This window comes from Pyrus communis, chromosome 14, assembly GCF_963583255.1.
Source record: "Pyrus communis chromosome 14, drPyrComm1.1, whole genome shotgun sequence".
NCBI lineage: Eukaryota > Viridiplantae > Streptophyta > Magnoliopsida > Rosales > Rosaceae > Pyrus > Pyrus communis.
Window position 1 is genome coordinate 23,848,445 of NC_084816.1, and position 12,091 is coordinate 23,860,535.

General features: G+C 36.5%; 1 protein-coding gene across 1 annotated transcript; it reads right to left on the minus strand.

The window, feature by feature from the left end:
* Positions 1-222: 222 nt before the first annotated feature.
* On the minus strand, positions 223-2,923 carry LOC137716174 (probable LRR receptor-like serine/threonine-protein kinase RKF3). The gene has a single exon (XM_068455581.1). It carries the CDS (start codon positions 2,770-2,772, stop codon positions 844-846), a length of 1,929 nt encoding a protein of 642 aa, XP_068311682.1. The 5' UTR covers positions 2,773-2,923; the 3' UTR covers positions 223-843.
* Positions 2,924-12,091: the final 9,168 nt, after the last annotated feature.

Consider the following 12,091-nt stretch of genomic DNA (forward strand, 5'->3'; position numbering starts at 1 on the left):
TTTAACTTAAGAAAATGTGCGGGTGAGCAAAGCTTGAAGATATTTGACATGTGAAGCAGACTAATCATACTCCTATGTTTGAAAACAACTTGCATATACAGAGACAGAGATCTACCTCCCAGAATTTTATAAGGCATTGACAGCTTTGAGACCACAGTGCCAACTCTATCAAAATTAGACGAATATTATGGAAACGGAGAAATTCTTATCATGTCCGTCCGCCCGCACATTGAATCACCATTACAAGAGACGGGACTGGGGTGGGGACGTATGCAGGCAGCCGGACGTAAGAATTGTTCCGTGGAAAGACATGACCCGTGAAATACCCAAATCGCACATATATATATCAATACCATTATACCAACCAGTTTACAATGGCCGGTAGTAATTAAACATCTTAGCATGTATGCATCCACCGTATACAAATAGAACATCGAAAATTCGTAGTTAAAGGATAACATTTAAGTCAAGTTAGGTAACTGTGGCCCTACGATGTGAGGACGAAGTTGATATCTTGAGGGTTTGCAGATACTTACACTTCAATAACTTAAGTGTGATATTGACCAAGCTTCCATATTTTCTATCTTCCAGGGGATCAAGTAACAAAGGACAATGATGGCGAAATATGTTTAATGTGTTCTACACTTCTATTCGACTTCAGTAAAGAATCAGCTTTAATCATACATCTATTTCACATTTACAGTGAGAAATTTCATCACAAAACCACACAATCTGCGCCAACAAACAAATCAGGGTGAACATACCTGTTAGTGGAATCTGTCAAAGACAAAGAGTCGCTACTCTTTCATCTTTGAGTTAATTAACTCACAAGTCACAACCCTTCTATCTGGTATGGGAACTTTCCCCGTCTCCATTAGGGCTAGAAGGTAGGTTACTTTCGAATTTATAAGTCTGAAAACCACCTGGAGTAGAGAGCTCAATTGAACCACTGCTGCTGTATCTTTCAATATCGTCAATATCTGACACAATGGGAATTGGTCTTTCTGGAATTGATGGAACCAATATATCTGTTTCCAACATTTTCACAGCCTGATCCATCGTTGGCCTAGCATGCAACTGCGGATGAGAACAAAGAATGGCAATCAATACATACTTCTCTAGAACTTCGGGTGCACCCTTCTCCGGCATATCATTTTCAATAACATCTAGCGGTCTTCCTTTCCTCACCAACTCCCACGCCCAATCAGTTACAAGTGAAGGCTGATTATCATTACTCACATGGAGCGCCTTCTTTCCACTCAAAAGCTCAAGAAGCACAACACCAAAACTATACACATCACTTTTATCCGTCAACTGTCCATACAACGCATACTCTGGAGCAACATAACCCATTGTTCCAGCCACCCTCGTGCTCAAATGAGTCATTCCCTCAGGTGTAAACCTCGCGAGCCCAAAATCTGCTACCTTGGCCTCGAATGTCTCATCCAAGAGTATGTTATTAGCTTTGATGTCCCTATGGATAATAGTTGGTTGAGCCCCGTAATGCAAATAAGCCAATCCCCTCGCCATCCCCAGCGCAATCCTCTGACGAATTGGCCAACTAAGCTTGATCTCAAACGACCCAAACAAATGGTCGTGGAGACTTCCATTCTTCATCAAATCACACACAATGATCCTCTGGTGACCCATCAAAGGAGTAGTGGCAATACAATAACCTCTCAACGCAACAAGATTGACGTGCCTAACACTCGCAATCACCTCAACCTCGTGCGCGAAAATTGTGTCGCCAGCAGCCGAGCAGTTCTTGAACCTCTTCAATGCAACTTCAGAACCATCATCCAGAATTCCCTTGTACACATTTCCATATCCTCCTCTCCCAATTATATTATCCGTAGAGAAATTCTTAGTTGCAGCACTAATCTCTTCGTATTTAAACTTAATTAAATTAGTACTTCCACTAATCGACTCTAAAGCAGAACCTAATCCCTGCTCAATTTTATCACTAATATCTTTTTTCCTCTTCTTAGCCCTGAAGTCTTTATATTTATGCCACAAAAACCAAACGCCGCCGATCACAATCAGCAATCCGACGCCGCAAACAACCAATACAATCAAAATTACCTTCTTTTTCTTCTTACCGGATCCCTCCGCCAGGGTTATGAGCGAGAACAAGCACTCGGCGGTGCCCATATCGGTCGGTGCGAGGAAAGCCGCCACGTAAATGGACGGGTACGCCGTGCAGGTGGAGATGTTTCCGACGGACTCGCTGTTCAAGAGCAAGCTCTGCGAGGACATGCTGGTGGTGCAGAGGGCGCAGGGCGATCCATTTTCGAGAGACTGGTTGCAGGCGGTGGCGACGTCGCTGAGCGAGGTGTTTCCGACTTGGGATTCGAATTGGGACCTGGTGGAGACGTTCGTGCATCCTTCGGAGATCCAGCTGGTCTGGAAACCGCAGTTGGCGCGAATGTCGAAATTGGAGACGAGCTCGGAGGCTAGGGCTTGGTAGCCCGCCCAGCAGGACTCGGAGGAGTTGGGTGGGGGGAGGAAGTTGCCGGTGCGGCGGAGGTACTCGGAGTCGACGAGGCGGAGGCCCTGGACGAAGTACTGGCATGCGGTGTTGAGGTCGTAGCGGCGGCGGTTATGGGAGCCCGGGTTGAACTGGCGGAGGATGGTGAAGTTGAGGGGGCATGGAGCGGTGGAGTTTAGCTGGGAGAGAGATGGGGTAGGGGAGGAGGAGAGGAGGAGGAGGAGGAAGAGGAAGAGGAAGGAGGAGGACATTAGTGTTTCATAAGGAGCTGTCTGGATGGGCATGGTGCGGCGGAGGAAAAGTGCTTACTGTGGCAGTAGAGAAGTGCTTACTGTGGTTGGATAGTTTAGTCCAGCCAACCAGTTTGACAGTTGATGAAAATGGCGGCAAGCTGTGAGAAGGTGTTTGGTAACTTCCGCACGCCGACAGCAACCGCCTCGTATCGTGTCATTTCTGAAAGAGATATTTGTCGGTTTTGTCCCGAATTTGTATAAAATTGTTAATTTTCTCATTGAATTTTAATTTTAATCGATTACTTTACCTAAACTTTTTTTAATTTGCTAATCTTCTCCTAAACCTTGACTTTAGTGGATTGCCCACCTAAAATTTTATAAATAACAAAATTACCCACTAAAATTAGATTTCAAAAATTTTCATTCTTTTACTCACCATATAGTTGTCACCAATTTTCTTTTTCTTTTTCCTTTTTTTTGTCAGCAACCATATAGTTGTTTACGTGATCAAAACGAACGAAAAATTAGATAAAATTCTTTAAAATTTTGGCGTTAGGAGAAGAATTGGCTATTTATCAAAGTTCCTGAAAAAATTAACAATTTTATACAAATTGGGGACAAATCGACAAATATACATTTTATAACTACATGTGTGTCTCTCTTCCAGGCCCAAGCCCAAGTCCAGCCCACTTTCCTACAACAAGAATGACATTGCAGCATTTTGCCGAAACCTAAAACATATTTCGTTTGAATATTAAAACGTATGACTATACAACTAACATAAGCACAAAATGTCTCTATTTTTGGTCAAAATGAACCCACCTTCTAACAAATCAATGATTTTTTGCATGGAAGAAGATGTCCCTTTTCAACTTTTTCATTTGAACTTAACACATTGTAATAAAGTTCCACATGCTAATATGCATGCACCAAAATCTATCAAAATAAAATATTATTGTCACATTTAAAACATAACAGTTTTGCACAATATTTAAATTCAAATAAATATAGTTAACCAATAAGTTATTTCCAACATTTTCTTACTTTTGATTGTGTTGAGCTTTTAGCTACCATCTCACCACGAGTCCACGACTTAACTATTTTATTCAATATTTTTATATTGATATATTAATATTAACGGGTTAGATTTGTGGCATTATTTTTTACATAATATTTTATACATGTTTTGTGCGACCTATTCTATAATATACTTTAATGATTCAAACCGTTTATCTTTTAGAACATCATTTATAAATCATCTTTGCAAAAAATTAGATAAATTCAATACCATTAATACCTTTATTTATAGTGATAAAATGGACGAATACGGTTATAGAAAGTAACCCTAAACTCTTAATCCAATGGTCATGTAATTTTAAATTTGGATGATTTTTTATAGATATGAAAGATCTTTGAGGAAATAAACATTTGGATTGTTAATCCATCACGAAGTAAACCCTATAAAAACGTGTCTAAAAAATTATACAAAAAAAAAAATATGATATCACGAATCATTAGCTCTCCACCTTTACTTGTAGTCATTGGCTGAGATTCACAAATCAATAAAAAGAAAAAACTATTTCTACGAAGAAATAGAATGAGACAAGAATTTCTGGTGACCGTGGCCCCCAATATTAACACAGTTTAGCAACTTATAACGCATTTTAATTCTTAATCATATGTCGTTGATTACAATTCAACAAGTGTGTGCTGCTGTGCTTGTATATATTCCCAAGTCCCAAATGCCAGCCCCCCTGCGTGTTCGTTTAATTTTCCAATCACGGTTAGCCGATAGGATACGTTGTCTGCTTCGAATTTTCTACAACTACACAACTGCACGCCATCAGTGACTCAGATCACGGGGAAAAAATTGTGTATAATCAGAACATATTATCATGTCTCAGTGTTTTGCTGTCCACGTGATGAGTGAGACAAATAGAATGATCAGTCACCGACGAGATATTTTTCTGTATTCGGAATACTACATTGATGATATTCATAAATCATGAAAAACAACATTAATATGATAATGTAAGATTAGTTTAAGAATTATCCGATTAGTCATTCTCGAGTTGAGACGAGAAGGCCATGTACAAGTACAAGTATGGAAAGCGGTGATATTCTTAGTTGATCACAAAAATGATATTGATATGATAATGTATGATTAGTTTGAGATATCCTTCCGATTAATCATTTTCAAGTCAAAAAGAGAAGGCCTTGTACATATGCAATGCAATTAAAATCTGAGTTGTGAAAATGGGCATGCTTCCAACGTAACTAACCTAGGCGGCTAGGCCCACTGGATTTAATATGTGAAAGTTTGACAAGATGTTTCAGCTGGTTTTTGGGCTCTATAGATTGCACGAAAATCTATCTTTTCTAATAGGTTTAATAGGATAAATTGTTCAAAAATAGGTTTGATAGGATCTAATACACAATCCCAATAGATATTAAAAGGGAAGTTTTAATAAAAACACTTTCGGTATTATTCATTTTTAACGGAAAATTACATTTTAACCTTTCTCTGATATTATTCACTACACATTTATTTATCATTTTTCATTAAAACTAGAGTTTTTTTTTTTTTTTTGGTTAGTTTTCCTTATTAAAAATGTGACTGCTTTTAACCACTTTGAGCTACAAATGTGTTCGGCTGACAATTGGATTGGATTAGATTTTGATTGTAGTTGGATTGCATATAGAATCTCCTGAATACGTATGATTGGACCCAATAACGCCCTCTCTCCTCTCCTCATTATACATTGAGCATGAGTGAACATTAACCATTTTAACTACAAACTCGAGGATTCTCAAAGTAAAATCAGATCATTTTAAACTACATGAGCTACAAACCGATTCAGCCACCAATTGTTTGTGAATCAACAAAGGCAATGCAAGTGGCTCATGCCTCCAAATAGAGGAAACGTACACCTCAAGGTGGCAAAGCCTAAACTTGTTTGTGTGCACTCTGTCTAAGGTTTGAAGCTTTCAATCTCTCAAAAAAAGACCACCTCTCACTACTCAAGTTGTTGTAAGATACAAGGAGGAACCAACTTGAAGACCAAACTACCTCCAATTGGCTCAACAATCTTCTTGGCATTATGTGCAGAGCAAAATATTTTTGTATTTAAAATATTGTCACGTGATTTTATTATTCATTCAAATATAACATACGTGTATAATTTTTTTTATTAATATAACAAACGAGACAAAGCCATGATGACAGTATAGAAAGTGAAACATTATTTCTTTTTGTTTGGCAAGCAAGAAGAGTGAAAGTCAAGTTTAGAAACAATAAAAATGTGACTTATCAACCTTATCGTTTACTCATATTATAACATTTTGATGATAACACGTGATCACGTTTCCAACACGCATATAAATTTCTCTTTGTACAAGCCTTATCTTATAATATTAAATAAGTTAATGATGATCAAAAAATTGTTTTATGTCATTATACAAAAAGGAAATAGAAATTCCTTTTCTTGTGATTGCCTCAACATATCCCACATCACATGGACACAATTATTTCAGATCGTCCCAACAAGGTATTGCGTGTGATATTATTAAAATTCGAAAGAAAAAAAAAAGAATATTTGTGCTAAATTGCATACGAATCGTGTGTCATGCAATTTCTTATTATCCAAGAAACAAGTAACAAAATAGGTCAAATTTTTTTCGTAATTCCTATGGTGATATTTTATCTTTAAATTGGCTTTTGTGGTGAAAAAGTTATTAATTGTAATCTTGTGGTGAAGTTCATTATCAATGATGGTCGATATCAATAATGGTCCAAATTGAATTTCCCTCATTATTATGTCATATGTAGGGGGCAAAAGTGTCATTTTAGTTTTCATTGAATGCCTCAACCAATCATAAAGCAGCATATGAACATGAATTTTTTATTTTTAGAACAATTATTAAAAAAAATTAAAAAAAAAAAATTATAAGGTTCATATTATCTAACTAGCCGTCCTCAAGCATATCCCACTTCCCACCTCAAGATGGCTAAGAGTCCAAAACTAAGATTTGAAAATTCACAGAGTACATCACTGTATCTGTGATATCCCACATCGCTCAGGGGAATGAATCATGTAAGCCTTATATGTATATTTTCATCTCTACCTAGCACAAGCCCTTTTGGGAGCTCACTAGCTTTGGAGTTCATCGGAACTCCGAAGTTAAGCTAGTTCGCGCGAGAGCAATCCCAGAATGGGTGACCCATTGGGAAGTTCTCGTGTGAGTTTCCAGAAACAAAACCGTGAGGGCGTAGTCAGGGCCCAAAGTCAACAATATTGTGTTACGGTGAAGTCAAGCTAGGGATGTGGTGGGGGCTCGAGCTGGGATGTGACAATATCTATATTAGAATAATCAATTAGTATACAAACATTGAACTTTGTTTGATCTTAGAATAGTTGAGTTAATATTAACAGTGTTTTCACCCCAGAAGTCGATTTAAAAGTAATATCTGACCACAAGAATCACAAAAAAGATTTGACCTAACCAAATATAAGCATGCAGTAGTTTTGCTTTTCGTTTTGTAGAGGAACTTAAATTTATTGATCTAAAATTGTATTCTTTTATTTATTACGCATGCAGAAATTTCATTGACGAGCACTTGTGAATATTCTTGAATAGCCAAGATTATTTTAAAACATATATGTGACAACCCGTTCCCGAAATATAATCTATTTTATCTTTGCTAGCTTGGAATGACGATTTTGCCCTTGAGCGTTGTGTGGTGTTGTATAGTTTAAGCTTTGGATGTGGACCAAATATGTTAAGTCCTAATGGTTTGGACCCAATTAGAACTTAGACTTTCCTTGTTTTTGGTTGGCTGCAACCTGGACCACACACTCATACACACACATCAACCCGTTGACCCTCTCTCTCTCCTTCCCTCTTGGATTTCTTCCCATTTCCGTACAATTGTACGGACAACCTCTCAACCAACTTCATCATTCACGGATCAAGCTTGTGGATGTTGTTTTTGGACTCCTTGCAAGCTCAGGAGTCGAACCATACCTTTGGTTGGACGTGAGAACTTCAAAAGCTCGGGAACCAGGAAACCCCGATGAGGTGCACTGTTCATCCATCGTGATCGATGAGGTTTTGTCGAGTTTGGTGGTGTTAGAGAGCCTTAGAACTTCTTCACGAAGCTTAGGGAAGAATTTTGGAAGGTTTTGGACGTTAGGACACTCGAGTTCATCGAGTTGCAGGGTTGGCTGGTTTTCACGAAATTTCCCGATGAGATTCCGTTGGTTTTAGGTCCTAAAAGTGGTAAGATTGTGTTCTTCTCGTCCTAAGCTTCATTTTGGTGCAATTTTCATGAATTTTGGTTAAGAAATGAAGAAGATATTGAAGTTCTAAGTTTTTCCAGTTTCCGGCGACGCAGAGGGCAGACGGCGGCCGGTGGCGGCTCTGGCGAGGACCATCGGAGAAGACAAAAAATATTACGTCAACTTTGATAGAATATACTAACGGTGTCAGGTATATTTAACGATATATTCCATTATTGGATGGAATATTCCCTAACGCCGTTAGGGTTTCCGTACGTGTGCCAGGCACGTGCCTGCGCGTGGTCGTGCCTTGGCCGATGCATGATAGCCAGCATGCCTCAATCTAGGTCGGGGTGTGTCATATATATTGCTAATATGTTCTTAAGCCATCATCCCTTGTTGATCCTTCAAAAACCCAATTAGCTATTTTATTTTTATTTAATTTACAACTAGCATTACCAGTACTTCATCAATATTTGTACCTTTTATTTTGATAAATTACATGAAACATACAAAGACTTAGTGTCACAACGGAGCTAAACCACAATCAGGAAAATAACTTTTCACGATAGATATTGAACATGGGGTATGCTATCCACATACTTTTTTTTACTTCTCACACCTCTTGTTAATTTTTGTATGTTGATCTTCTTCAATTCATCCGATCCGACGGCCGAAAACTAAAAAGGTGTGGAAGAAGTAAAAAAATAGTGTGTGGATATCATACCCCATCCAACATATCATAAATGTATATAGTCTTTACTATCCATGTGAATCAAAGTTAAGACTTTTTATAAACTAGTTTTTTATCTATTATTTATTTTTTAATGAGAGAATGAGAAAGTTAGTTGATCAGTCAGGATATCCGAAACTGATTTAAATAAGCTGGAATTGAAAATTCCCACCTACCATAGTACAAATTTTAAAACAGACTCTGAACGATTTCGACAAAATTTTTATAAAATTATAAATATTATCTGTGGATTGGTGGTATGATTCGATAAGCTTAAGAAACAAGCGACATGGTGTTTATATATTAATTAGTTATGCATCATACTCTATATGTATGGGACATAAGACAACGGCGAATGTACATTGAAATCAAGGTAGTCCTAGGATCATTTGGAATTCGGTTAAATATACATATGAAGATCTTTGGAGAACCCTTCGAATGACAACAAGTCCACCAAATTTTCAACGAAATGCATCAATGAATAAATTCAAATATTTTTGCGCTAGTCTTCGCACTCAGTTTCTATTAAAAAACTTAAACATTTATCACTGGGACCCCAAATGTTCGAATTCTAAATCTGTCATCTATAACTATAATTGATGATGGGTATGATTAGTTGGAACGATTTCTTAATTTGCGAGTGAAGAATGTCCTTAATCATTCTCATAATCTAAGTTCCTTGCGTTAGGGTTTTGAATATTTCATGCAAAGTGAAATAGAGTGATGTGTTAAAAAAAAAAATGAAAAATAATTAGAGTGATCATTGCATAGCAAATGATTACAAATTCGCCAAAAGGGTGATCGTCGGTTCGAAACCAATAATATTTAGACAATGCGCATCTGATACAGTGTATAGTAAATCGCATGTTCACGTTTCATCAAAGAAGTTAACTTTTTTTTTTTTTTTTTTTTTTTTTTAAGAGGATAATTTATGATAAGCCATAGTTATATTTTTTTTTTTAGAGGTCGGGAAGACTTAAAGAGACATTTCAGTCTTCCCCTATTCACAAGTCTAGCTTCCACACTTTTCGAACCCAAGACCTTCAGTTTTTTGTTTGAAAGAAATCTCGCAATCCGTCAATTACCACTGGACACTAGCTCGTGGTTAAAAAACTTGTTCATAATACAATATTTATATTAGATTGGATTAGATATTTTTAGATTCTCGTAGTAAATCTGTCATCTGATCCAGTCATGCCGATTCTAAATTTAAGAGATCCAATTTACTCTGCCAAATCTTCAAAACCAATGGAAGATTTTTTTTTTTTTTTTTTTTTTAAGTGTTAAATTGAAAATTGAATTGGATCGGTAGGTTTAGGTAGCTTCAATCTTGAACACCACTAGCAATTAATACTCAAAGATTACAATTTATATTTCAATTAATAATTAGGGTATTTAAAAATATTTTCTATCACTTAGTATTACAGTTTAGTTGTTTTCCTCTTTACTGTTTATGTTCGATTTTCGTCAAAGATAAATTTAAACCATATTATTGCTAGTCCAATTGTGAGGCTAAACCGACCCCCTTCCCTTTAGTATAAATAATATTGTTTGTTAAAAAAAAAAAATTTGCACCGCATCACTACTTCTCGTGAGGTGAGAGAGAACAAATTGCTCATGAGTTGAGAAATCAATTTACATAGCATGAGATACTACTGTGACGGTGATCTGTGCTATATAAATTTTTCTAGTGAGATGGAGAAGAAATCTCTAACTAAATAAAAACCAAGTTACGCTAAATCAACTGATCATGTGTGATAACAGCCTTTATGATTACTACCATTGAGCAATATAGCTCTTTACTCATAGTATGCTCCACACAAAGCAATGCGATATTCACATACTACCTTATAAAGTCTTCATCATGGACCAGTATTCTCATATATAATTATTGTTAATTAGGCACCAAACATCAACCATAAGGGATAAGCTTAGCTTACCAATCCTGTTAAGTTCAACTGAATTGACTTTGGACAGTCTTAGGCAAAGGTCTACATCACTATTAGATAAATAACTAAATAACACATTAATTAAAATCGACCGTAATCCGTATCTAAATTCTCACAACTAAATAACAACCAAAAGTCCTAAACCCTAATTTCTTGACTAGCATTAGGAATTGAAAAGATTTTTCCGTGTGATCGGAAAACGGTACGACATGTGTCTTTGTATAATTAGGGGAAGTTTTTTCAAGTGCTCTTCTAATTGTATAATGATATATTACGTCTCACCCCTTGTTTCAGTCACGTTGAAAAATCTCTTTAGAAATTGGATCTACGCCACTTAATGCACAGTAAGTTGGTGCTACGTAAACTTACCCAAAAATAAATAAATCATATTCTCGATAGGTATTCCCATGACCAATATTGTTCCTTTAGCAATAAAAATTCCTAAAATCTTTAGGATTAGTTTCTACTTTAATTTGTTTCGGATATTAAATTTTACTAAATCTTTAAGGATTCCCAGTGTAATAAAGCTATATGCTTTCAATTCAAACCCTTTATAAATAGTTGTATACGGTAGGTTTCACATTGTTAACCTAACTTTATGTATTTTATTATACGTGAAGACTTCGAACTCGAGCGCTGTTTCAATATCGAGAAGATAAGACGTACTTCTGCCGCATAAGGTAATCACAGTCTTCTTGTTAAATTCTAGTGTCAACTGTAGAGCACGTTACTTACAAAATCACATTTATATCATGAATTTGATTCTCGCATTAGTTTGCATCGTCTACATCCACAATATGACGAGAAAATACAAAGTACATTTGTTTCTTTTTCTTCTTTTTATTACATAGAAAATCAATTTTAAGATGTCTGCTCACATGTTACGCACATCGTGTCACTTTAAGCTACATGGTTTTCTGTGTTTTACAAATTATTCAGTGGAGTGAAAAAAATTAAGTTAAACTTTCGCTCAAATGAACACAATAGTTATCTACGAACGCTTGGCCGATTCTTTATTCTATTTAGAAGAGATTCTAAGTTCAAATATTATCTCATACACAACTATTAGACTAAGAAAAAATAGACCTGGCGTCAAATTCCACGTGCTAGACTATCCAACATGGCATATCCTAATGGAGACCAAATCGAAGCTGTCATTGACCACAAAATCCCACGTATATCCGGACCAAATCGTATTTAGTGTTATATGCTCCACATAGACGTAGACATAGGATAAAGAGTTCCCCACATAGACATGGGATAAAGAGTTCCCCCTGCCTACCACATATATTTTACAAGTCGAAATATACTATGGAGATTATTTTTTAAAATTCAGATTTTTTCCAGATTTTGTAGTTTCGTATCCACGGATCGAGAAACCTGGATTGTACTAGAGAGAGATTATGATC

Coding starts and splice junctions, on each gene's coding strand:
- LOC137716174 (XM_068455581.1), bottom strand. CDS start 2,772: ATGCCCATCCAGACAGCTCCTTATGAAACACTAATGTCCTCCTCCTTC.